The sequence below is a fragment of the Urocitellus parryii genome, chromosome 1 (genome assembly GCF_045843805.1).
Source record: "Urocitellus parryii isolate mUroPar1 chromosome 1, mUroPar1.hap1, whole genome shotgun sequence".
NCBI lineage: Eukaryota > Metazoa > Chordata > Mammalia > Rodentia > Sciuridae > Urocitellus > Urocitellus parryii.
In genome coordinates this window covers 156647249-156672051 of record NC_135531.1, presented here as the reverse complement: position 1 = coordinate 156672051, position 24803 = coordinate 156647249, and the positions used below count along the sequence as shown (strand labels likewise).

General features: G+C 45.4%; 1 protein-coding gene across 1 annotated transcript in view; it reads left to right on the top strand.

Moving 5' to 3' along the window:
* Positions 1-24803, top strand: part of Slit3 (slit guidance ligand 3) — a 562044-nt gene that overhangs the window by 77620 nt on the left and 459621 nt on the right. Inside the window, exon 4 of the mRNA XM_077797769.1 lies at positions 22646-22717. Within this exon, the coding sequence (XP_077653895.1) occupies positions 22646-22717 (72 nt within the window). The remainder of the gene's footprint in view (positions 1-22645; positions 22718-24803) is intronic.

Genomic DNA, 24803 nt, shown 5'->3' with positions numbered 1-24803 from the left:
AAGAGGGCTTGTCTGCAAGTAGGTAGATTTTAGCATCTTATTGCTGCCTATGGAGGGTCCCCTGGGGCCTTCGACCACATAGGGCATTATAGTATCCACAGCAATGTGGGGTTCTAAGGACAGGGCAGGGCTGAATGATTGTGTCTGAAGAGGCATGCAAGGAGACACTACTGGAGAACTGGGGCCTGGATCAGGCCTCCATTCCCTTTGTACTGGCCAGCAGATTGTGAGTAGACTCGTTGCCGGTGTAGGCTGGAGCAGTCATGGAATCCATGGCATCCATCTATATCAACACATAGAACATTAATGCTTTGTGGTTAGAGACTTCTTGAGAGGCTCTAAGAATGATGAAGGAAAAGACCCACAGCTATAATGGTGTGCTGTTGTTGACAGATGCCTGTCTTTTTATTTATGGTGATAAACTGCTCCTATGATTTCATCTTGTGAATTCCCATGTTGCTGTGTCTCAACAGGAATAGGCATCCCAGAAAGTATCACCACTGGTTTCTGGCCGAGGCTGAGAAGCCCTCCCTCAGGCAGCTCCTCCTCTCCCATGGTGGGGTGGGCTCCTTGCTGCATGCCCTAGCCAAGCCCCTGCCTGCCTCCTCTGGACAGCATAGATAGCCTCTGGCACATGTTGAATGGACAGACAACAGGTCAGCTATGGTCAGAAAGGCACAGATGAGGTGAGAGGTGCTCTCAGCTCTTGACAGAAGTCCTAGTTAGACCCCTTACTAGTGGTATGATGAATTCCATGGCAAGTAACTTTGAAGATAATCCTTGTGACCAGATCCCAAGCCCAACTGCTTATTGAACTTCACCTGACCCTTTTCTTCCACAAATCTTAGGTGAAGTGTGTTTTCTTTTACTACCATAAGTTTGGTTATCAGCAAGAGGGCCTTGGGGCAGCTGCTCCATCTAGCCTGTTCCTTGTGGAATATGTCAAAAACTGAGCAGGGACACACTGATTAGTGACAAGAATAGCCCAAGGAAATAGTGATCTTTATTCCTGAGGTTTGAAGAACTGAGAAACATTTTTGAGATTGGGATCAGATAGGCATCCTTTGGTCACAAACCTCTACCTGTGTGAAGGTTTCCACCAGTCTGAAATCTTCATCTCCTGGGAAGATGAACTTTCAGACTGCCCTCCTGGGACCAGCTAGCTTGTGTAATAACAATCTTTCTTTATCGCCACTTTGTCCCTTGACTAATTGGCTTCCATTGTGTGGCAAGCAGGTGGAGCCTATGCATGAAACAAACACAGTCCCACAGTTTTCTCATCTGTCAAATGAGATTAATAATGGTCTGTGTGCTGAAGGGTTGTTGGGAGGATTAAAGTGGTTAAAAGCTATTAAACACCTACAGCACAGCAGGGAAGGCTAGGTAATGCTGCTGCCATCGTTCTAGAAACTTATCCTGCCTCTGATGTCAGCCAGTGCCACTCATTACCACAGGAGCATCCGTCCTCTCGGGTGGTCTTCTCTATTCCTCCTGGTTATAAACCACTGTTCAGCAGGGCTTGAGGTTGACCCGCTTTCTGTCTGCCTCTGTCCTTGGGGAATGTGTCCTAAGGCTGAGGCCTGGGTATGTTTGCTGACTTAATCAGTAGAGTGATTCCGGACCGATTCCATTATTTACCTTGGCTCTGGGCCTAATCTTGTCTGTCTTGAACTGTAAGTCCTAGAGGATAGGCCAGATCTGGTTCAAGTACTCTTCAGGGTTGAAGCCTCCCAAACATTTGGAGTGATAAATCTCTGCATCTGGGGAGGGCGTCGGTGTTGGTGGTATACTCCTCTGAGTTTTACCCATTTCATCCCCTTGTGAACATCTTGCTACCTAGATGGCCAACTGGACCATCATTCTGCCTCCTGCCTGGGATGCTGAGTTTTTAATAGCCACGGCTAGCATTAATTCAGAACTTAGCAGCTGCAAGGTCTCTGTTAACCACTTCCATATGCATGGGCAAGACTCTGAACTAACTGATGAATTGGCTCAATGGCTTTCCCATTTATGTAGATGAAGAAATGGAGGCTCAGGGGTGATGAATCACTTGCCCAAAGTCAGAGAGCTAGTAAGTTCAGAACCAGGGCTGCTGCACTCTAAACCCTCAACCCTCAATGCTCACTTGATCACCTGGAGAGGTGGCTGACAGGCATACCAAGGTTCAGCACATGGGGGAAAGGGCCTGGGACTCTGTACTTCGCACATGCTCCCAGCTTGTCCCTGCTGCTGATCTCTGGATCATGCATTGAGTGACAAGGCTGTAAACCAGGAAGCTGAATAGCTCTGGCTGGGTTTGTTGTCTGCTTGTTTTGTGGGTCTAGTTGTGATCTCATCCACATTGCCTGGCATCCACTCACCAACTCATGACAGAGACCATGGGGTTCTCTGCAAGTGGGGAGCATGGCTGCAAGTCTTCATGAGGCAGTGGCTCTACTTTTGGAATTTAGGCAGAGTAACCCCTCACTTCTGTGTTGTTTCATCCTATTGGTTTGAGAGGAATTTTCTGCAGTTGTGAATAGGTCTCTTTCCTATATCTTTTTGGTCTCAGCTGGGCTTCTGCCTTTGGGATCTAAGGGGAGTCACTTTGACTTTTACTGGGTGCCCAAACCTCTTCTTGAGTTCCCCACCTCTGACCATGGCTTTATTTACCTTTCCATTCTCCACAAGATTCAGTCTATAGGTGACTTAGCCCCAGTTTTCCTTTTTCTGTCAAGTCTCAAATTGATTCAGCCTGCATAATATTTCTTTCCCCTCTTCCCTCCAAAATCCAGGGAAAGGGAAAAGGCTCCGATCACCTTTTAATAACATAGGCTATTATTATTTGATATCTGATATGTGAATTACCTACTTCATTAAGCTCTTGCCCCTGTTCAGCAAAGGTAAAGTTATTCTTGCTGTTGGTCACACAGTGCACATAGAACCAAAAGACTTGCTTGAGGTCACCAGAAAGCAAGTGTTGGCTCCATATCAGAGCCCAGAGCCTAGCCCCTCTGTGATACTGCCTCTCTCCTTTCTCCATCTTACACTCCCTCTGGAGGCATCTCCATGAAGCAAGTGTGTAGCCACTATTCACTCAACAGCTGTCAATAGCTTCTAGTATCTTTCAGCACCGTGGTAGATGCTGGTGATCTGGTGAACAGACATGCTCTCTACTTTGTGGAGTTTCATTTATTTAGTGATAATGTGTCTCATGTAGGACCTACTCCAAATATCAAAAGATGACGTATGTGACACTTAGCACTGGTGCATACTACATATACAGTAATCTTACTTGGAACCGCATGTGGAGTAAAGGAGTTTCTTAGCATACCATTCAAGGCCTTCATTCCAAACACTCATGTGCCCCTCAGAATGAATTATTGTTCTTTTTCAGGTATAACATCCTCTTGCCTGATTCATGGTACTACCTTTTTACTGTTTAATATGACAGCCACTAGCACATGTGACTATGGAGTGCATCAAATAGATTAAAGGACTGGAATTAAAATATTATTTCATTTTAATCCATTTAAATTTAGACAGTTACATATGGCTAGTAGAAACTCTAGTGGTCAGGGCAGGTAGTGGAAGACCATTGTTAAAGGATTTTAAAAGTTAATGAGAAATTACAGTCCTAGTAAGTATTACATATGTGCTTGGTTGTATAAAGTCATCCTGGGCAATTTGACCTAATCTGGTGAAAGTGAAGGTCAGGGAAAGTTTCCTGAGGCAGTGAGCAAAGATCTGGGGCTATTAGAAAGAATGTGAGGAAGGGCGAAGGGCACACGAGAGCAAGTGACACGTGGAGCATGGCCTTTGAGATTCCAAGGAAATCCGAGAGCAAGCTCCACTTTCTTCTCTTCCCTTTCTTAGTCTTTGAAATTTCAAAAGCAGTTTGTACCTTGCTCTGCACCTGGTTGGTGCTGAACTAAATTTCAAGTTTGGCTGTGAGACACCACATAAAGGTCTCCCTTCCTAGCAGCTTTGCCCATTTCTTCCGCAGAGATGTCCCCATAGGAGAGCCAGCCACATCCAGTTCCATCTCTGCTCTGTGTGTTCCAGCCAGTAAGGAGTCTTGTCTTTTTGCCTTAAGGATGCTTTTTTTTTTTTTTTGCCACGTGAATGGTGACATTCCCCAGCCCAGAAAACATTCTGGGTGTACTTTGGAAAAGATGGAGCCACTTCTAGGTGCTGGACCCACAGTGCAGCCAGTGTATTGCGTTCATTTACCTGTTCACTTAACAAGCCTGTGGGTGCCTCTTGAGAGCCAACACGGTTCATGGCTTTGAGGCTGCAGTGGAGAGCGGATGAAGAAATGCCCCTGACTTCATAGACCTGTGGTGGGGTCCCCCCATGAACTGCAGGCTACAGCAGCCAAGGCCAATATCTCTTTCTCAGACCTGCTCAGTGTTTATGGGTATGGTTTCCAGTTCTCCTGGATCACTGCAGAGTTCAGACAAGCTCCTCCGTCCCAAGATCCTACTCTGAGCTCCCGATCTCTCCATAGCGAACTTAGCTTTGGGATTGCCAAGGGCTACTGCTGCACAGCTCCTGGGACCTGCACATAATTTGCTATATATTCTCTCCAGGAACTCACGTCCTGCTTACAAGTGGGGAGTGTGTGAATTCCTCAGAGAGCCATGTCTTTTAATAAGAAGAAACAAATAACTCCTTGTTTATACCCAGCTTGTGGCCCCCACACTGATCCCTTATTCACTCCCGTGGCTCACAAAGGAGCTTAAACAAAGTTTAGATCCCCAAGGCTGGGGGAAGAGTGGGAAGTCTATTTTTTTCTTTTTTTAACCTATTCAAGGTCTTGTCCAAACGAGTTGTCACCAAAAAATGAAAGCCAGATGTTATTTTAGTGAGAAATAAATATGTGGCCAAGCTGCGGATTGAACCCGAGGTCTCCTCGGATGGTTTCCACGTGTGTCAGTAGCCCAACTCCCAGGTAAGAGGCAGCTCGCATTCTTTGTCTTGTCTTTTAACTGAAGCATAACAGGCACAGATGGCTAATGAGCAATTAGCATCCAAGCCACGCATCCGCCATGCCAATACCTATCGGCTCATAAGCCAGATTCAAACCAGTACTGTGAGCTGCCAGGGGCCACAGAGTTCAGGTTGAGAGGCAAACACTCTTGCCTGGAAGAGGGGAAAGGCAAATTCAGACTGAAAGTGCTGCCTCCAGCTCAACAGCGAGGGATCTGCTTTTGTTGGGAGCCCTTCCATGCCTGGGTAGCATACTTCAGATAACCATCGAAGAATTACAGATGAAATCAGGGCCTCGGAGCAAAGAGCGGCCCTTTGGGGTTTAACATTACAGCATGCTCTTCCCCAAGTCAGATTCAATGGCGGGCTTTACAGCCAAAGGAAGTGTTTTCAGTAATTGGCTGAATCTCCGTAGGAAGACCGCGGAGCTTGCTACTGCTTCCATCAGAGCATTTCTCATCTTTTGGATTTTTTTCACACTTTTCAAGTTCTGGATGTGATCTATTGTGCATTGGCCTTTGAAACGCGTCATGCTGGTATCAGAACTTCCCTTGGATGGCAGAAAAAAAGGTGAGAGAAAGAAAAAGTGTCTGGAGCTCAAAGGGTTAGTGGGGCCCAGAGCAAAGACAAACCTTGAGAAACATGATTCAGATGTGGAGATCATGGATAAGAGAGTTAGAGGGCTGGGGAAAAGGATCTGCAATAGGTGCCCAGCCCCAGTCTTGGTGGCGTGGCCTATGGGATGAGTAGGCCAAGGAGAGTGGTCAGGCTGAACCCAGAGGTTCTGAGGAACAAACCAACCAAGGAACTGGATTCCAGGAACTAACAGGGACTCTTGGCAAGGCATAGCCTGTCTTCAAGAGAGTTCTCCGAGGTTTCCCTATGTAAGTTAATGTGTTAGCTTTCAAATACCTGAGAAAATCAACTTGGAGAAGAAAGGTTTATTTTGGCTCTTGGTTTCAGAGGTTTCAGTCCACGGTTGACTGAGTCCATAGCACAAGCACCACGTGGAAGGCATGGTGGACCAAGCTGCTTGCCTCATGGCAGCTGGGAAGGAGAGAGAAACAAGGACAGGAGGAAGAGCCTGGACTGGGGACAAGATATATCCTTCCAGGGCACACCCTCAGTGACATACTTCCTCAAATGAGGCCCCACTTTCTGTAGTTTCCATCATTTCCCAATAATGGCATCAAATTAGAAATCCAGTTGATCCAATGGATCAATCCATTATGAAGTGAGAGCCCTGATGATTCAGTTATTTCCCAAGAGCCCCACATTGTACATTTGTTACATTGTGGACCAAGCCTTTAATCCAAGAGCCTTTGTGGTACATTCTAGACCCAAACCACAACAATTGGGGATAATAATAGTTCATAGCTCATAGGATTATCGTAAGAATAAAATAGATTATCATTATGAAGCTCTTAAAAGGGCAGTACTTAACGAATATTATTACTGTTGTTAGATATGAGGAAACAAGACAATTCCTAAAACATGAATTTGATTCTAGGGAAGAAATTTTTGAACAAGAGTAGTTTGGCCTTGAAATGTAGCATTCATTTGTTCATGTATTTATTCAATTTTCTCTTTCTTGATTCAAGAAATCTTTACTGAGCCCCTTTGATATATGAGGCACTTGTCTAGGCCTAGGATACAGAGGCAATCTCATAGGGGCTAGTAAAATGCAGCCTGAGGGACAAACACACCCACTGCTTATTATTGTGAATAAAGTTTTATTGGAACTCAGCCATGCTCATTCATTTTTTGTGCTGTTAATAGTTGCTTTTGTGCTGCATCTGCAGAACATTGAATGGTTTTGACAGACCACATAGGGACTACAAAGTCTAAAGTAATTACTGTTGGGTTCTTTACAGAAAACATTTGATGCCCTGCACTCTCTGATAAAAGACACAAATAAATAGAATCCTCTGTCATTATTTTACTATACTGCAATTTCCTCAGAGTAGAGAGGGTCAGATAGGCTTCCTAGAAGACATGTCATCTTAGCTGAGACCTAGAGGCTGCATAGCACTTAATGAAATAGGGGAGAAGGGAGAAATATTCCAGATAGATGGAACAACATTTGCTAAAGCCCAGAAGTGAGGGAGTAAAAAGTACATTCAAGAGTTGAAATTCATCCTAACTGGAGGGCATAGGACAGTTGACACAAGCTCTGCAAGTAGTTTTAAGAAGTTCTGAGAGTTTTCTGAGAGCGATGGGGAGCTCTGGAAGGATTTTCAGCAGGGAAGCACAGGTTTGTTTTATAGAGAGATGCTTCCACACACTGTTCAAAGCATGAGGCTAAGAGTTGAGAGGGAGAGTGAGGAGTAAGGAGACCAAGGAGAGCCCAGTTCAGTGAGCAGAGGGTGGCCATGGCAGGCTGAACGGGGCAGTGGCAGTGGAGTTTGAGAAGGGAATGCTATGGAGATGTGAGAAGGCCCAAAGCTCCATGGTGATAGGTGGCCCCAGGGGGAATGTCAAGCAGAAATGAGTGGATCACGAAAGGAAGCCATTCCCTGAGGTGGCGACCCTGGACAAAAGCAGATTTGGGAGGAGGAAGATAACTATACCCATGGTGGACTTGCTACGGGGTCATCTACAGGGAGTGTCAGGTTAGGTCCCTTCAGGCCAACATGTGCCATTCATTTCACTGCTCTGAGACATGGGGATTTCTTGTTAAATGTAAAGTGATACCTAACCTTAGGATACTAGTGTAAAGAGCCAACCTACTGGTACCCCACCCTCCTCCCACCCCAGCCACACACAAATTGGCCCCATCTTCTCCCTCAGACTCCTGTGACTCCAGAGGGCTGCTCCAGGAACACTGGCCTCGTTCCTGTGGTTTGTTTCCACTTCTTCAATGCTTTCAGGGCCTTGCAGAAGCCTTTTGTAACCACTACCTCCCAGAGTGCCTCCCCTGAGACAGGTCACTGGGCACCAACTGCCTTCTGTCTTACACTGGGGGAAGACCTCACATATAGTATCTCCTTCTGCCCTTGATGTTGACTTTGAAGGGTGGGGGTGGCTGTCCTACCTGGTACCACATATGGAACACTTACTTTTTATCCAAATAGGGCACTGGACACTCTATATTATCTCCAATAATCCTTATAACTCCTTTATGAGGGAGGGTTTTATATTATTCTCATTTAATGAGAAGCCTGAGACTTGGTGGGTTGAATTGGCAGACTCTCTCAGTATTGATGGTTTTGTTCTAAACACCAAGGGGATGATGCCCTGTGTCCTAGATCTTTCCCTCTTACATGCCATCTTGATAACTTCCTATTATGCTCAGTGTCCCAAGACACTGATGGAACATCTTTGATTTATTTATTTGATGCATCTTTGATTTATTTATTTGACAACATTTACTATGAATGTGCCCAGGCACTGTTCTTGGTGCAGAGAAATTGTAAGTATGGGACAAATCTTTATACCCTTTAAACTCATATTTTAGAGGTAGAAGATAGTTAGTAAACAAAAAATTAAGCAACCTATTAAATACATAATAGGTCAAATCAATGATTTGACAAAATAATGAATTGGGGGGATAGGGATGGAACTGCAATATTAGTGGGGCTGTCAAGGAAAATACCCTGGAGAGAAGGGTATTTATGGCAATAAATTTAAAAAGCAGAGATGTTAACTAGTGCAGTATCATAGGGATGTGTTTTCTTGGAAGAGAGAAGCAAGAAAGAGAATCAAGCGAGCGTGCAACCCAGTACTTTCCAGGAAAAGCAGAATGGCCGGGGGCTGGAGCAGAGTGGGAAAATTGGAGAGTGTAGGGGGTGAATTTTGTGGGCATGGGGATGGGGAGGTGGACGGATCACGTAGGGATATGTGGCCCATTGTAAGGGTTTTGGCTGTCATTCTGAGTGAGCCAGGAGTAGATGGAGGGTTTCAAGCTAAGGAGTGGCTTCATGTTTCACAGGCTGGGAACAGTCACCGCAGCCTCTAGTAGAAAATCAGATATAAAGGGTAAGAGTGGAGCAGGGAGGCCAGTGACGACACCTGCAACCCCCCTCAGTTCTTCTCCTCTATTAGTCTGAGTCAGTTTTCCCTTCTCACCAAACAAGCTCCAAATCTCAGTGGTTTAGAAAATCATACATATTCCTCACATTTGGGTTAGGAGTTGGCTGGGTTTGGCTGATTTCAGCTGGTTTCAGCTTTGCTTAGATGCACTTGGATTCAGGCTGTCGATTGGGTTTGGGATTTTCCTTGTGACTCATGGAGTTGTCCTTGAGTTCAGGGCTGTCCAAGGGGTATTTTTCTAATGGCAAATGGAAGAAGAGGTGAGATCAAGCCAAGTCATACAAACATTTTAAAAACCTCTGCTCACATCACATCCACTTATCGTCTATTGACTAAGTCCAGTTACATGGCCAAGCCCAACACCACTGGGGCTTGTGAATATACAAGGTCCACCTTAAGAAGAGAGGCTGCAAAGTTGTATGGCCAGAACCCCAGGCATACAGTTTTGTGTCAGGGATATAGGAAGTTTGGGGAACAGTAAACCAAACTGCCCGTCCTTCTGTCTGTTCTAGTTATTCCATCAAGTGTGCCACCAGGTCAGGTCTCTCTCCTCCTATTTCTTCCATCTATTCCCAGCTCTGTCCACCTTGATTCACATACTGACTCTCACAATGATCTCCTTCATTTTTGACCCCCGTCAATTTCCAGTTTCCACCCCGCCCCCAACACATCTAGATTGCTGAGTTTTCTTCTTGCTCTAGGGCTTTCTTCACACAGCCTTACTCAGGAAACTACAGGAACAATACAGTGTTTCTAAATGCCAGATAACTTTCTGAAACCTTTTCATGGGCTTTGTCAACCAGTGTGGCAGCTGTACTGTTATCACTTATTATTTTCGTTAGTTTGATTTGAAGTCAACTTCCTTTTTTCTTAGCCTTTCCTTAAGTAATGTTGACCATGAAGAAATTATATGTTCTATAAGATCATAAGAAACTTGATTCAAGTGAAAGTACGTATATATTGTTTTTTGCACTCTAAAATCTTGAGAGGTGTAACAACAGCATTTTGGGTCCAACTAGCCTCCAACTGGCTCTTACCCGACTCTTTTCTCTCTGAATGTCCTTCAAGACTTCCTCCGCCCCAAGTCTCCTTGCCCCTTACTGGCTCTGTCTTCCTGCTTGGCTCTTGCCCCTCACCTGATCTTCCAACCTGGAATCATTCACATATACGCATCTGACCAGCTTGGGTCACAAACACTCCAAGCCTCACATAACCAGCACCACCAGCTCCTTCATCGTGCCCTAGAGTTCTTCCACCTTTGCTCTGCTGGTTGAGACAGGTGTTGTTTTTGTGGCATTTCATCTCAGCCTTTGGCTAGGAATTCTCTGTCTTTTCTCCAGTTTCTAATCCTCGACGACTCATTCATCCTTCTATTTCAAAATGTTCATCAAATATTCTCTCCTCCATGAGGCACAGAAACGTCCCCAGATCCTGACTTCCTTCTTTCTTGGCACATGTCCCTGTGGCCGTTGGGGACTTACCTTCTTTCAGTAGACTGGAAGTTCCATTAAGGGGGAGGTCTTGTTGAATTTTGGGTCTCAGAGATGACACAGACTAGGTTCTTAGTAAACATTGAGTTTCTTAATCAATAGGCAGTTGAGTGACTGGAATTTTGTTGTTTCAATGGGACAGTGGGTCGTTCTTTGAGAGAAGATCTTGTCTTCTCTTTTACTTCTTTCCTATAGTATTTGCTCCCAGCTAGGCAAAGAGCAGGTGCTTGACAAATTTGCAGTAAGATAAGTTGCATAATGTTGTACGTAGTCTACTTCAACTAGTGCCATAGACTGGGTGACTTATTAACAACAAATTTATTTCTCACATTTGTAATGTCTAGGAAGCTCAAGGAACCAGCAGATTGGGTGTCTGGTGAGGACCTGCTTTCTGGTTCACAGATGGTGACTTCTAGGTGGTCCTCAGATGGTGGAAGCATAGGGCATCTTTCTGGGATCTTTTTCAGAAGGGCACTGGTCCCATTCATTAATACCCCACCCTCATGATTAATCATCTCTGAAGGATCTCACCTTCTAAAACCATCATCTTTGGAAGTTAGAATTTCAACATCTGAATTACGGGGAGGGGATGCAAACATTCAGATGCTAGCACGTAGAAAACACAGGAGGCAAATAAGACTGACAATAAATGCTGCCAATTCAGAGAGGCTAGAAATTTCTGGTTCAATTTTAGCTCTTTCAGACCTAAGCTATTTTGAACATAAAATTCATCATGAGTTTGGTCACTGAAGGTGAAGGAGTGTGCACTTGGAGCCCTTTGCCTTCATCCAAAAGTGAAAAGGTGTAGCTCACTCCTGGGAACCAGATCTGCACACTCTATGCTAGTTTTACATTTGGCAGTGGTGTCAAATTCTTTTCAGGAAAGAACTGGTGTCGTGTGTGTGTGTGTGTGTGTGTGTGTGTGTGTGTGTGTGTGTGTGTAACATAAAGCAATAGGGAGAGACAGTGGTCCAGAGGCCAACACACCTGGAACCTATTTGTGGGGATCACTGGTTCAGTCCACAGCTTGGGTCATTCATTTATTTCTCACTAAGTGAACATCTGGGATTCAGTTTGAGCCGCCAACAAGTTTGGATGGGATCTCGAAGCTGTGGTTGGGATGTGGAACTGCTCGCCTGAGGTGGGGCTGAGCGAGGTGAGTGGGCTCTTAAACTGTTCTGCAGACTTAGCTCAAATGCAATAGCCAGGGGGCTGAGCACTCCTTCATGTGCTGGAAAAGCATTCACAAAGAGGGACCCAGCTAAGGAGGGTTCAACCAGATCAAAGCAGTAATGCATGCTGGAAAGTCCCCCTTTTCCCCTTTTGCCCTGTTCCCTTTCCATCCTATAGTTCTAATAATATCCAGGTATTTTCCTTTTCCAAGGGGGGAAAAAAGAAAAAAAAAAAAAAAAAAACTTCTTGGACTTGAACCAGGAAGGAAATGCTATCAGAAAGTAAGATTCTAATTAGTTATAGATGAAAATTGGTCACAGATAATTACTCTACATTCCTTGGCTCATGCCTGAGAAGGCTTAAAAGATCTTTTTTTTTCTTGCTAGATATGGAGATATATATCTAAATGTCTAGGTAAACACAGAGAAGCACACCACCATTAACAAACCTTGCGGGATATGAGTGTTTAGAACAAAAATGAAAGAGAAATTTGTCACTCACAAGCCAGGAATGTCTGTATCTTTGGCTGTCAGAACATTTTTTTCCCCTTCTCACTTTATACTTATTCAGAACATAAAGAAAAGGCCAATGGGTTCAAGCAGGATCATTTTAAACAGTACCTTCCAGAAAATTTTGCTGAGTCGCACCTGCCCTCCCTGACATCCACTAGCTAGAGTATTTCTCTTTCAATTTGCATCTGTCAGTTTCCTACCTGTACGGGTCGAAGGGTTTAGAGATCCGTTGAAGGGCCTGGAATAACCCAGAGAGGACGTGGGAGTCTCATGCTGTGCTCATGCGTCCTATTTAGAACCAGCTTTGCTGCATTGTTTTGTGGATTTGAAATGTTTTTTAAAATCCTCATAACTGCCTAAAGTATTTTTCTCTTAATTCTAGTAGAAATGACTCAATGTTAACTATAGGCTGCACGCGCGTATTGAATGTCTTGATGGAGCATGCTTTTACAGAGTAAAGGTCAAGTCCAAGGAATTCTCCATCTCCCTTCCCAGCCCCCAACATTGTTGTTCCATATTTATTCCTAGGCAGCAGAGAGAAGCAGGAGTTACCCTTTGGGGCCTTCTGCATTTTCCTCTAGTACCCCTTTGCTTTGCTGGTATAGAACCTCTCTTGGTACCAGACCTGTTGCAGAGACCCTCGTGCTGGCTCTGGTGTCTCTCTCTGTTCTATAGCCACCTCTGTCTTCCACCTCATCCCCTCTACAAGTAAGGTGGTATGGGCCTTGTGCCTGAACACTCGGGATGCCCTTGCACACATGTGGACAAGTGCTTCATCTATCTTCTTGTCATTGTGACCCTCTGGCAACTTGGTTGCAGTGGTCCCAAAGGTTCCTAATGAAGTGCTCTGATTTTCACAGCCAGATGTGAGAAAGGCAGCACAGGGGAGCTTGGCAGCAACACATGGCTTATAGCACTTTGAGCTGTTCACAAAGCTTACCATCCGTGTCTCATTTGTCCTTAGTACTTCTGTGAGATAGATGAAGTAGGTGTTCATTCATTCATTCATTCATTCACTCATTCACTCATTCACTCATTCACTCATTCACTCATTCATTCAAATCAACTAAGCAGCAAATATTTGTTGAGCACATGCTGGTTGCTAGAAACTGTTTTAAGCTTTGGGCTTCATTGAACAAAACTTGCCACAATCCCTCTCATGGCACTACATTTGAATGAATAGTCTATGTAGGTATTATGATCCCCCCTCTTTTTTTGGTACCAGGGATTGAACCCAGGGGTGCTTAACTACTAAGCCAAATACCCAGCCCTTTTTTATATTTTATCTAGAGACAGGGTCTCACTAATTTGCTTAGGGCCCTGTTAAGTTGCTGAGACTGGTTTTGAACTCATGATCCTCCTGCCTCAGCCTCCCAAGCTCCTGGGTTACAGACATGTGCCACCGCACCAGGCTATGATTTTCATTTTTCACATGAAGAAACTAAGACATAGGGAGGTAAAATATCCAAGTATGGGTCCTATCCATCTCTCACAGTAAGAACAATAGAACAGGCAATCTTAGAAATCATGTCATCCAGACCACTGATTTGATTCATGGAGGAAACCAAGACTCAGAGAGGTGCTGTGGTTTACACAGCCACCACACAGCTCTGGGGCAGAGCTAGGATGATATGGTACAGCTCTCTCTAACTCCTAACCTTGTGCTCTGTTTAAGACTTCTCAGACCCTGCAGGGACCTACCAGCCATACCCTGTTTTCTTGTCACTGTGCCTCACTGCCTAGGGACCTCCTCTTCTTCCTTACCCTGCATGCACTTTATGACCCATGATTACTGTGAGCACATTCCCTCACCCTTCTACCCTCCCCCTCTTCCTCCATCATAGTTACCTGGGAAAGCCCGAACCTTGGCTTGATTCGGCCTGTGGTTGTCTGTCCCCTCTCTCCCAGGGAAATTGCATGTGACTAGAGAAACCATATGCTTATCTGGACAACCTTGCTCACATCTCAGGATCACTAACTGCAGTGGGTGCCAGCTGACACTCCAGTCCTTCCTACGCAGCCACTCCACCTCCCCAGTCATCAGGACCTCCTCCCCTCCTGGAGAATCTGGCTTCCTTTACTCACTGAGAACTAGAATTGTCAGAGTAGACTTCACAGGCTCCCTCTACCATCTCTGCCATGCCCTGTCCCCTGGCCACAGGTAACCCATCCTAGGCCCGGTCAAAGGCCATTCCATCCCTCATGCCTGGAATCTGCCCTCAGTGGCCTATTAAGAAGCCTCCTCTTAAAGTGTCTCCGCACCCCCTGTAACATCAGCCTACCCTCTCTTCTGGACCATTCTCATTTGCATATAAACATGTCATAGTTTTCTCAGTCTCAAAAAAATGAAAGCAATAAAACCTCCCTTGAGCCCATGAGCCCTACTCTCTACCAGTCCATTTTGCATCCTCCTTTTTACGGCAAAATATTTCAAAATCATTGCTTTTCCTTGTTTGTTCCTCCTGCTCTTTCTTGAACCACTTCAGTAAATAGCTCCTGCTATACTAAATCCAACATCCTCCTTAGCTTTTGCTACCTATAGCAGCAGGTAAAAGCCATATCCTTCCCTCCTTGGCTGTCTTTCCCTCGTTGGAGCCTTTTCTTTGTGTGGCCTCCACAGCTTGACTCTTGGGCATCTCCTCCCAATGTGCTGGTAGTGGTTTCTTCCTCTCTCCATATCTGGTGGACAAGGACAAATGTAGCCCAGGACTCTTGCCTTCTTTGTCTTTGTCTCCCATGATGACCATATCAGATTCATGCCTTTAAATGCCATCTGCATCTCTTTCTTGCTCTTATCCCCAAAGCCCAGCTTTCTATTTCCAACTGTCAACTAGGCATCTGTACTTGGATATATATAGCACATAAAATTTTACCTCCAAATCTACTCCCTGCCCTCCAACCCTGTTCTTCCACTTGTCTTTCCCCATCGTGTGTGAGAGAGGTTCACAGTTTTTGATGCACTGGCCTCAGCCTTATCCCCCTCACACCTCACTTCTAATTCATCGGCGGATCCTGTCTCTTGTTCCTTCACATGATTTTCATAATTTGAGCACTTCTTAGAACCTCTGCAGCAGCCACTCTAGGAGCAGGGTAAAGAGCATTTCTAGAGAAGGAGACAGCACATGCAGAAACCCGGAGGCAGGGAATGTTGCAAGACTCGAGTTTCTCAGGAGGGATCCAAGCATGATTCTTGAGCCTGGGGTGCTGCTTGCCTATTGGCCCCTTTATAAGATGTGGTGTGAAGAGGTCCCTGTGGAGACCTGAGCTTTCTCCTTGGCCAAGTGTTCTGACTGCCTACAATGGATCTGGCCAGCTCTAAGACTGTGTGTGACTCTGTTAAGTTGCTTGTGCATTGTGTCTGCAGTGTGCGCAGTGTGTGTGCATTCCCAAGCGTGTGCAACTTTGTGCTTTCTAGATTTGTTTTCCTGGAGTCTGAGCCCTCAGTATATTGACATCGTTCCCTTTTCATTCTCCTAGGGGGTCTGCAGTGACCTATACTCTTGACTTTGGTCCCATGTAAAGCAGCTGTTGGTTGTAGCCTCTGGGGTTACCCTGTATTGTTCTAGGCAGAAAAGACTTAGGCCTTGTGGGTTAGCAACCCTGGAACCAGAGCAGAGGACGCTCCAGGACTTCTGCTGGACCTCACAGAGCCAGTAGTCTCTCACTGCATTTGCATGGACAGGCCGTGGGCCTTCTCCCCTTCCTTCCTTCCCTTCTCCTCTCTTCCTGGGTTCCCAGCTTCTAGTTGCAGGGACGTTTGGGCACATGACAGCAGCTGGGGGAAGGCAGGCTTCAGCGTGGATGTGCACTGCATTTCCCTAACAGCTGTGTAATTGGAGGGAAATTGGTCCAAGGTGAGGGGTAGGAGAGTGCAAAAGGGGCTTTGAGGGGCTTTATGCTTATTTTCTTTTCAAACTGAGATCCTGAGCTGGTCTCAGTAAGATGAGATTCTGGGACAGCCCCAGGGTTCTCCAGAAGTGCTTATATAGGTCACCTATATGGGGCACCTGTAACCACCCATAAAGGTACACAGGACTGAGAACACATTCAGGGAGGTTGGAACGGATAGGCCTATTAGGTCTGAGAGAAACAGAGAGATGCTCTTAATAGATAGATCAGGATTCCATACCTTCCCTAAGCAGTGATTTTTTCTGGGACCCTCAGAGCCACCTTCTGAAACCAGCGGGGTCAGGGCCAGGGAGCAGGTCTTATACAGTAAGGCCAACCATGTATAGGGTTCTAATCTACGTGGGCACAATTTTCCCAGCTCTAACATAGACAAATAGTCCTTGTTTTTGCTCTCTATTCTGAGATTGTTAAGTGGCTTCCTGGTCAACCAAGCATCAAAGATTTAAGAAAACAAAAGAGCAGAGGGGCTGAAATCACAGGTTTCAATGTTTGCCTTACTTATATGCTATGTGACTTTTGGTAAATTTTGGAACCTTTCTGTATCTCAATTTATTCTTTTAAAATAATAAGCATAACAATTTGTACTTTAGGAATTGCTTCAAGCTGGGTATGATGGTACATGCTTATAATCCCAGCTACTTGGGAAGCTGAGGCAAGAGGATTGCAAGTTCAAGGAAGACTTGGATAATGTGTCTCAAAATAAAAAAGAAAATAAATAAAAAAGGCTAAGAATATAGCACAGTGGGAGAGCACCTCTGGGTTCAATCCCCAGTACTATAAGAAAGAAAAAAGAGTTGCTTAAAGAGTGAACGGAGACAGTGCATACCAAAAACCCAACATAGCCCTTGGCACACAGCAAGTACCCGGCATTAATAGAAAAGAGGAAGGAAGGCAGCAAAGACAAGGACAGAGAGGCCATTGCTGGCGCTTAGTTCTTCAGGCACATTGGGTGTTACGATAGCCTTCACCAGAAATTCAAGGGTGCCTGTAGATTTCCCAGGATCCTTTGCAATTAAGTGTGTGCCATGTGACTTGTTCTGGCCAACAGGCTGAGAACACAAGTGATCTACATCATTCCTGGGCCAAAAGGGTTAAGAGCTGTAGTGCATCCTCCTCCCTCTCCTCCCCTGGCACCGAACCCTGGAGGCCACGTGTTCTCCACAGCAGTATGTGAGATGGAACAAGCCCATTATGTGAGCACAGAGTAAACATTTATTGTGTTAACCAGTAAGCTTTTGGAGTTCACTTATTACTGCCTTCCTGACCAATATTGTCATCTGTGAAGGAGAAATACTTGTATTTCTGAGCTCCTGGGGCACCTCTGGAGAATGACAATGTTAACAGTAGCTGCTACCACTATATTTATTGAGCCCTTGAGAAGTCCTGCCAAGCCCTTTGCAGATGTTAAGCCATTCAGCCCTCCCAGGTATTCTGTGAGGTACATATTCTGTTATTATATAATAATTGTGTTCCTAAAATAAGCTGCAGGTTACTTTTAAAGGGGGTTTTCATAAACAACTTCAAAGAAAAAGACTGCTTTTGGGCAAGAATTTTAGACTATGACAAACAAAGCTAGTTGTCCCTTGGAAATATCAAAAATGAAAGTTTTTAATTGCTATTGGGACACTTGGAAGTTACAAACTAAAAATAATCCGTTTTCAAAAAGGATAAACCAACCTAGATGTCATTGAGCACATGCTGAATACTGCAGAAGCCAAACTCAGTCAACCTGCTTCTGAACCACGGAAATAAACTTGGGATTTGTCTGTAATTAATGTTAAAAGGAAGCACCATTATATATCAGTGAAGCTGTTCTGTGTTACCCCTTCCTCTACCAGGATAAGGAAGCTACAGGCAGAGAACAGCAGTCACTCGACCAATGTGGCCAGGCTTGTCGGCCTGTCGGGCAGGCTTTCCCACCACAACAAGTGTGGGAGTTGTCCCTGATCATGAGAGGTGTCATCCAGCAACCATCACAGATTGGGTTACTTACTGGATTGATTAGGTCATATTCAGTTTATGTTATGAAAATTTGCATAGCCAAAAAAATTTTAAAAACCTGAATTTGTTTTATTTGACAGGTGAGGAAACAGAGAGCAAGTGTAAGGCCATTGGCAAACAGCTAATGGACACAGCCCAAATCAGGGCTCCCTGAAGTTCAAGTTTTTTGCCTTTGATTTATAGTGACATCTGTGGGTCCTTGGGTTGATGGTGCCAACTCTGAGTTGAAGTTTAAGACCTCTGTAGTTCAATTCTACCCTTGCCCTGCAGTTTGCTGTCATCCCTGTGGCTTCTGGGCCAGAAGCCTCTCTCCATTATCTCTCTATTGCAGGTGATTTGAAGCTTCTGCTCTGAGCAACAAAGCCTCTTTGTGCCTTGCTGTATAGACATGTGGGTGTTTCTGAAAATACCAGTAAGTGGGCCTTGCCGAGGGAAGTAACTGGGTTTGGTACCAAAGCGAGCCGCATTGGTGACCTTGGGAGATTAGTGCACTTTGACCTCCTCCCTCCCTCAGGCCCTGGCCCCTCAACTGGACACTCCACACCTCCCTGAGAAAAGGGAGGTACTTGCCATGTTCAGTCTGGCCCTGCAACCCCTCGCCCTGTCCTTTCCCTACCCAAGGGGAGCAGTGAGCCCACCTTCTAACTTGGCTGGTCTTGAGGCAGATGAATCTGGAAGCTGAGTCTCTGGGAGTCCTGTCCTGCTCCACAGAGAGTGGCTTCCTTCATCTAGCCCAGGGGACAGTTGACCCCTTAGGCTCCCTAAGTTGGCCACTCTTGCCTTCTGATTTATTCATGAACTTGGACATGAACACTTCCTGAAGGTTCCTGTGAACCTGGCACTGTGTTGGCTGCCATTGGGAAATAAAGGATGTGCAAGATTTAGTTCCTATTCTGAAGGACCCTTGGAACTTAAAAGGAAGATGAGAACTGCACATTAGGTGATAAATCAAGACAGCTTATAATGAGGGGAGAATTAAATATCATCATTTTATACAGCAGTTAAGAACACAGGTTTAGCATTAGGCATATGGCTTCAAATCCCATCACCATTGTTTTTTGGTGGACTTGATTTGGGGCAAGTGCCTTATTTTTCTCAGACCTTGGTATCCTTATGTGAGGTTAATAATTGGACTGGCCTCTGGGCATTTCTATGGGGATTCAGTGAGATAGTACATGCAAAATGCTTTCTTCAGTCTTTGACTCATGGTCATAGTGTTATTACTAGGTATTATTTGTCAAAACATATTTGAAAGATCTCAGTGGTTCAGAAATTCTGAATCTAAACACTCACCTTCTGCTTGGTATTCCTCATTTCTCTGTTCCTTTCCTAGGTGATTGGTTATTTTGACTGATCAACTTCCCAAGTTGGCTCCTGGGAAGCCACTTTTAAATACTCTGTTCCTGATATTCCTTCAACCAACACATGCATTCAGTCACAGACCCTGCTCATCAGACCTCACAGCTGTCTCCCACATCCATCACCAGAGTCAGCTTTAACCAGGTCTTACAGAACCGTGTTGGATACTCAAGAGCCCTCTTAACTGATCTCCTTGCTTCTGCTTTCACCCTTTTCCAAACCAAGTTTACTGTTACTGGAAAGAGCTTTTTAAAATCCAAACCAGATGGTCCCTCCCTTGCTCAAGCCCTTTCTATGGCTCCTTATTACTCTCCATAAAAATCCAGGCCCAAATCCCTTACCACAATCCACAAGGCCCCTCATGATACAACCTCTGCCTACTTATACAACTCCATTGCTCATGTTCTCAAGTCTCCCCCATGATCCAGCTACGTAAGCCTGCTCCCCAAATGCTGCTCAGTCTCCTGGCTCTCCATAGAAATGCACATACTCAAGTCCACAACTTTCTGTTCATCTTTCTTGGAGAGTCACATTCATCTTCCTGTAAACAGGACTGGGCCAGCTTTTCCTTCTCTATTTTCTTACAACAACTTTGCTTATAACAGCATGGTTTGACTTTTATTTTCACATCTGTCTCCTCCACTAGCATGGGATGTTCTGAAAGGAAGGGATTACATCTTACTCATCCTTGTAGAACTGGAAAGATGGAAGGAAGGAAGGGAGGGAGGGAGGGAGGGAGGGAGGGAGGGAGAACTGATGGATGGTATTTGAATGAATAGATGGAGGGATGGATGGGTAGTTGATGGTTGGCTAAATGGACGAATTAACAAAGTGGCAAAAATGTCTAGATGTGCTTTCCATACTCAGGTAAATTCAGTGGTTCCACAAAGTCAAAGCTGAGGCTCATGGTTCAGGTTGAAAAGCAATGTGACTTTGTAGCTCAGCAGCCAGTGGAGCTTTGATCTGGATGCTCCCCATTGTTCCAGTAGGAAAGCTGTGAAGTACTCTTGATCTTAGAGGGAGAGGGTACACCTGCGTGGGTTTTCTCCTGTCGTGGACCTGACCCATGTGCTGTTTGCTGACCATAGTTCTGTCCTTGTAGAGGTTCTGTTCACTCCTGCTCAGCCTCTGGGAATCACAGATTCACTTCCAGTTGGGGCTGGAGACTCCTAGCCTAGACCAGGGTAACATCAGCAGATGGCACAGGTACACTGTGGCCAGTAGCCACCGTCTGCAGCCCAGCGCTTACCTAATCCTTTCTCAGAGCAGCACATTTCATCCCACTCGTTTTTCTGCTCAGGACAATAATTCCTGAGCAGCACATGGAAAGTGCCCCTTATGTACCTTGGAGCCTTTGTTGGCTCTTCAAGGAAGACTTTTCAGGCCAGCCTATTCTCTAGTGAACACGAGTAAGTTCTGGAATAACCTGAAAATACAGAATCAAGCTCCCGCTAGGAAGAGCCAGCATGTGACTTGCCCAAGCTGAAGTGGAAAGGCCCCTGGCATGGGACCCAAGCCCAGCCTGGCTGCCCCAGGATCCCCATTCAGGGCTCAGGAAGCAGCAGGCAGAACTCCATTGGCTAAATTTGGTTGCATTTTTATTTTTGTCCAGCCACAAATACCGGCAAAGAAATGAAAATGATTCCTTCCCTTCCGGGAGCCTCAGAGCCAAGCTGGTTTTATTTTTAGTTCCAATTCTGGTTTAGGGCTTTGAACACACTAAACACCCTACCCACTTCAGGCAGCGGCCACCAGAGTTTAGGATTTTTGCCTAGACTGGAGTCTTGGATGTCTAAATGGAACTCTTACCAAGCTTTGTACATCTGTGACAATAGAGGGTGGTTCCAGACAGACCCATATAGAGACCCATTTTTTGCCTTGGGGACCTCCAAGAAAGTCCTTTCCAGGGAGGGCATTGTACCCAGAGTGGATCATTGTCTGAGTTGGGGTGGAGGAGGTGGCAACCCGGATGAAAAGTGGAGAAAAATGAAGAAAGGGAAAGAAGCAGGAAGCTGTCATTTATTGAGGGATTTGAGTACGATGGTGGTTCAGAACCAGGACTTTGGAGTCAGGCTGACTATGCCCAAGCTCTGCCCCTGTGGCCTCTGGGTGTCCTGGGCCCCTCCAGGTTCTGAATTCTTATATAGGAGTTGGAGATATGAACAAGGCCTGCTTAAGCATTGCTGCAGTTGGGACCGGCTAACGCAGCATGTAGCACAGCCTGTGACACACGGTCATCACTACTGTGATGAGTATGACTAGGTCATCACTATTTTGATGATTTTTGCCATCTCATGGCAATGCATAGGGTCATTAAAAACAGAGAACTGAGACTTCAAAGGCTAAGTAACTTGACCCAGTTCTACAGTGAGAACATGATAAAACCAGGCCCTGGCTAATCCCAAAGTCATAATGTCATGCCTTCTCCATGGCTCATGACCTCCACCTGTTCCAGAGAGGATTAGCATGGACTATCCAGTGCTGGAAAGGTCCATGAAAATGTTTTATTTTTTTTTAATTTGAATAGAAGTGAGTTCTTAGATTGAAATAGTTACATAACATAAAAAAAATTGTTTTTTACAGTTGTAAAATATAATATGTAAAAAGTTCTTATGAAGCAAGTGGCCTGCAAAGGCAGAAGGGCCAAGACCCAGGAGAGTCATTATGCTGCCTTGCTCTGGTCCAGAGAACCAGCCTGGCAGGAATTCCACTTGGTCCCTCAACCCAGAGCGATCTGCCTTGACCTCTCCTATGTTCCTATAGCAACTGCCACCCATTTAGAATCTGGGATGCTTTCTCTGGTATTTAATTTGTTTCTGGAGTCCATTTTACATGTCGGTTCTATCACTTGGCAATAACTACTCAGAGCTCATGGGGAGAAAAATCCCCAAAGTCCCTGGGAAAGAATGCTGTGATCAATTAATGATGTCTGTCCCAGACTCATGACAAATGAGGGAGTGCAGCACGCGTGCTGGGTTTATGCTTACAACTGACCTTGGCCTTGCATCTTTGTGGACTATAAAGCCTGGTCAGCATAGTATATGCCTTACACATGTTGAACATCCCATATTGAAAAATCTAGAGAGTCCCTTAATACCTGTTGATGGATGGATGGATTGATTGAAGCAGTATCTGCAAATACTCTTGATCCGATTTAATATGCCCTTGACATCTTTTCATTCTTCTTTTCCCCTGTAGGCGTCTCAACAAGAATAAGCTTCAGGTCCTTCCAGAATTGCTTTTCCAGAGCACACCGAAGCTCACCAGACTGTGAGTAGCCTTGACTTACGTTCTCCATGTGCGCCTTCCCTGGCATTAGTGATGTGCAGGTTGTGGTGCCTTCATGTGTGGCACCCTCTGCCATGTGGATCTGCTGATTCAGCCCTGGTGTGGAGACTAGAGCAGGGCTTGGAATGGGGAACCTCCACCCCTGCATCTCCACGTCTGGTTTCTTGCTCTTGCTTTCAGAGCTCAGTGGCTTATGTGGCTGATGAGGTCTCGTGACGTGTGGTAGTTGACCCTCCCATTGCAAGGAGGGAGGGAGGAAACTTCCATTTTACATGGGTCTGAACTTACTTCAGGGGAATTCTGAGGGGGGGGCTTGGGCGAGTTGATTCACATGAGGCTGCTGGTGGTCTCAGGCAAGACTGGGTCAGGCTAAATGTTTCCATCTCCCTGACATGCTGGCTGGAGGAGTTCCTGCCCATTGCTTGCTGTCTAGCATTTCTAGTTCAGGAACTATGCGTCTTGAGGTCGATGGTTTGATGGGAAAATAAAGAAGCACCCTGAATTTTGCTTTACATTTTAGAATGGTCCAGAATACAATGTGGGGGTGGGCAGGGAGATTCAGAGATGCCCTGTGTATTTATTCATTGTGAGAGTTTAAAGCTTGGGAGCTGGAGATGCAGGGTGTGGTGGAGGCTGAGTTGTGTGTCATGGGTGTTCATTGACACTGAACAACTCCATGACTGTGAACCTGAAATGCTGCTGGCAGTGACCAATATAGATCCTGGGGTGAACTGGGCTGCCCAGGGCCCAACTCTGGGAAAGAAGTAATGACTGTCTGGCTACTTAGCACTCATGACAAAATGAGGGAGTGCAGGCGCTGAGAGTTACAGCGTGGCTGGGGTAGAGGGATCTTGTGTTGTGGCCACCATTCTTCTTCCTGATGGCTGTGTTTAATGCCTACTTATTCAGTCAAACAATGCGTGTAAGGCTCTGGAATAAGCTAGAAAATATGAAACACATGTTAGTGTGTACACTTAAGAACAAGCTCTGAATTAGAAGTATGTATTTATATGTGCCTATACACAGACACATGCACATAGACTATGTGCATAAATGTATTTTTAAAGGAAATTGTTGGAACAAAAACAGGCCAGAGATGGTGGGTATTCTGGTGGAGCAGTGTCTTGCTTTCTCTAGGGTGTACCTGTACTTTGTCAAGGTCTTCTTGCTGTGCACACTGTTTCTCTGGCAGGGTCCACCTTGCTGACTTTGCTAAAAATAGGAAAGGCCCTGACCCCTTTTCAGACCTCTGGTGCTTCCCCCTGGAGTAAGCATAATCCAGCAGCCCGAGTGTCTAGCAGGGCTGGGTAAGCATGCCAAGTGATGTACCAGAAACCATTCTGAGTTTAACTTCCTCTTCCCTGTAAGGTCATCTGTTTGTATCCACAGGGGACTGATTCCAAGACTCCCATGGATACCAGAATTCCCAGATGTTTAAGTTTCTTATATGAAATGATGTCATATTTGCATATAACCTATGCACATTCTTCTTTCAATCAACTCTAACTGGCTTACACTACCTACTATAATGCAATTCTATGTAAGTATGTGTTGTACTGTGTTACTTAAGGATAATGGTGAAAAAAACATCTGTCCATGTTCAGAACAGATAGATACTTTTTAAAAAATATTTCCAATTCACAGTTGGCTAAATCCACAGAGGACCCACGATACAGCTCTCCCCTTAAATGCTCACAAAACAGCCATCTCTCCACCCAGCACTGCCTGCCTGGTGTCTCTCTCTCTCTCTCTCTCTCTCTCTCTCTCTCTCTCTCTCTCTCTCTCTCTCTCTCTTTCTCTGCAAATGCCATGATTTCATTCTCTGTTATTGATGAGTAAAATTCTGGTGGCCTTTGCAACCAGCACTTACCAAGTGCCATAGACAATCTCCTATTCACCTGGAATCTCAACATTAGGTTCTAGAAAGAGGAAAAGTGCCTGGGGAGCCGGAGCTGCTGGATGGCTGGGGGGTGGCAGGGGCTGAGCACTTCAGCTGCTACCTGAGAGCAAGCCTCCCTGTGGCTGTCAGGTGAAACCCAGTTTTGGCAGGGCTGGTCTTGGTTCAGAC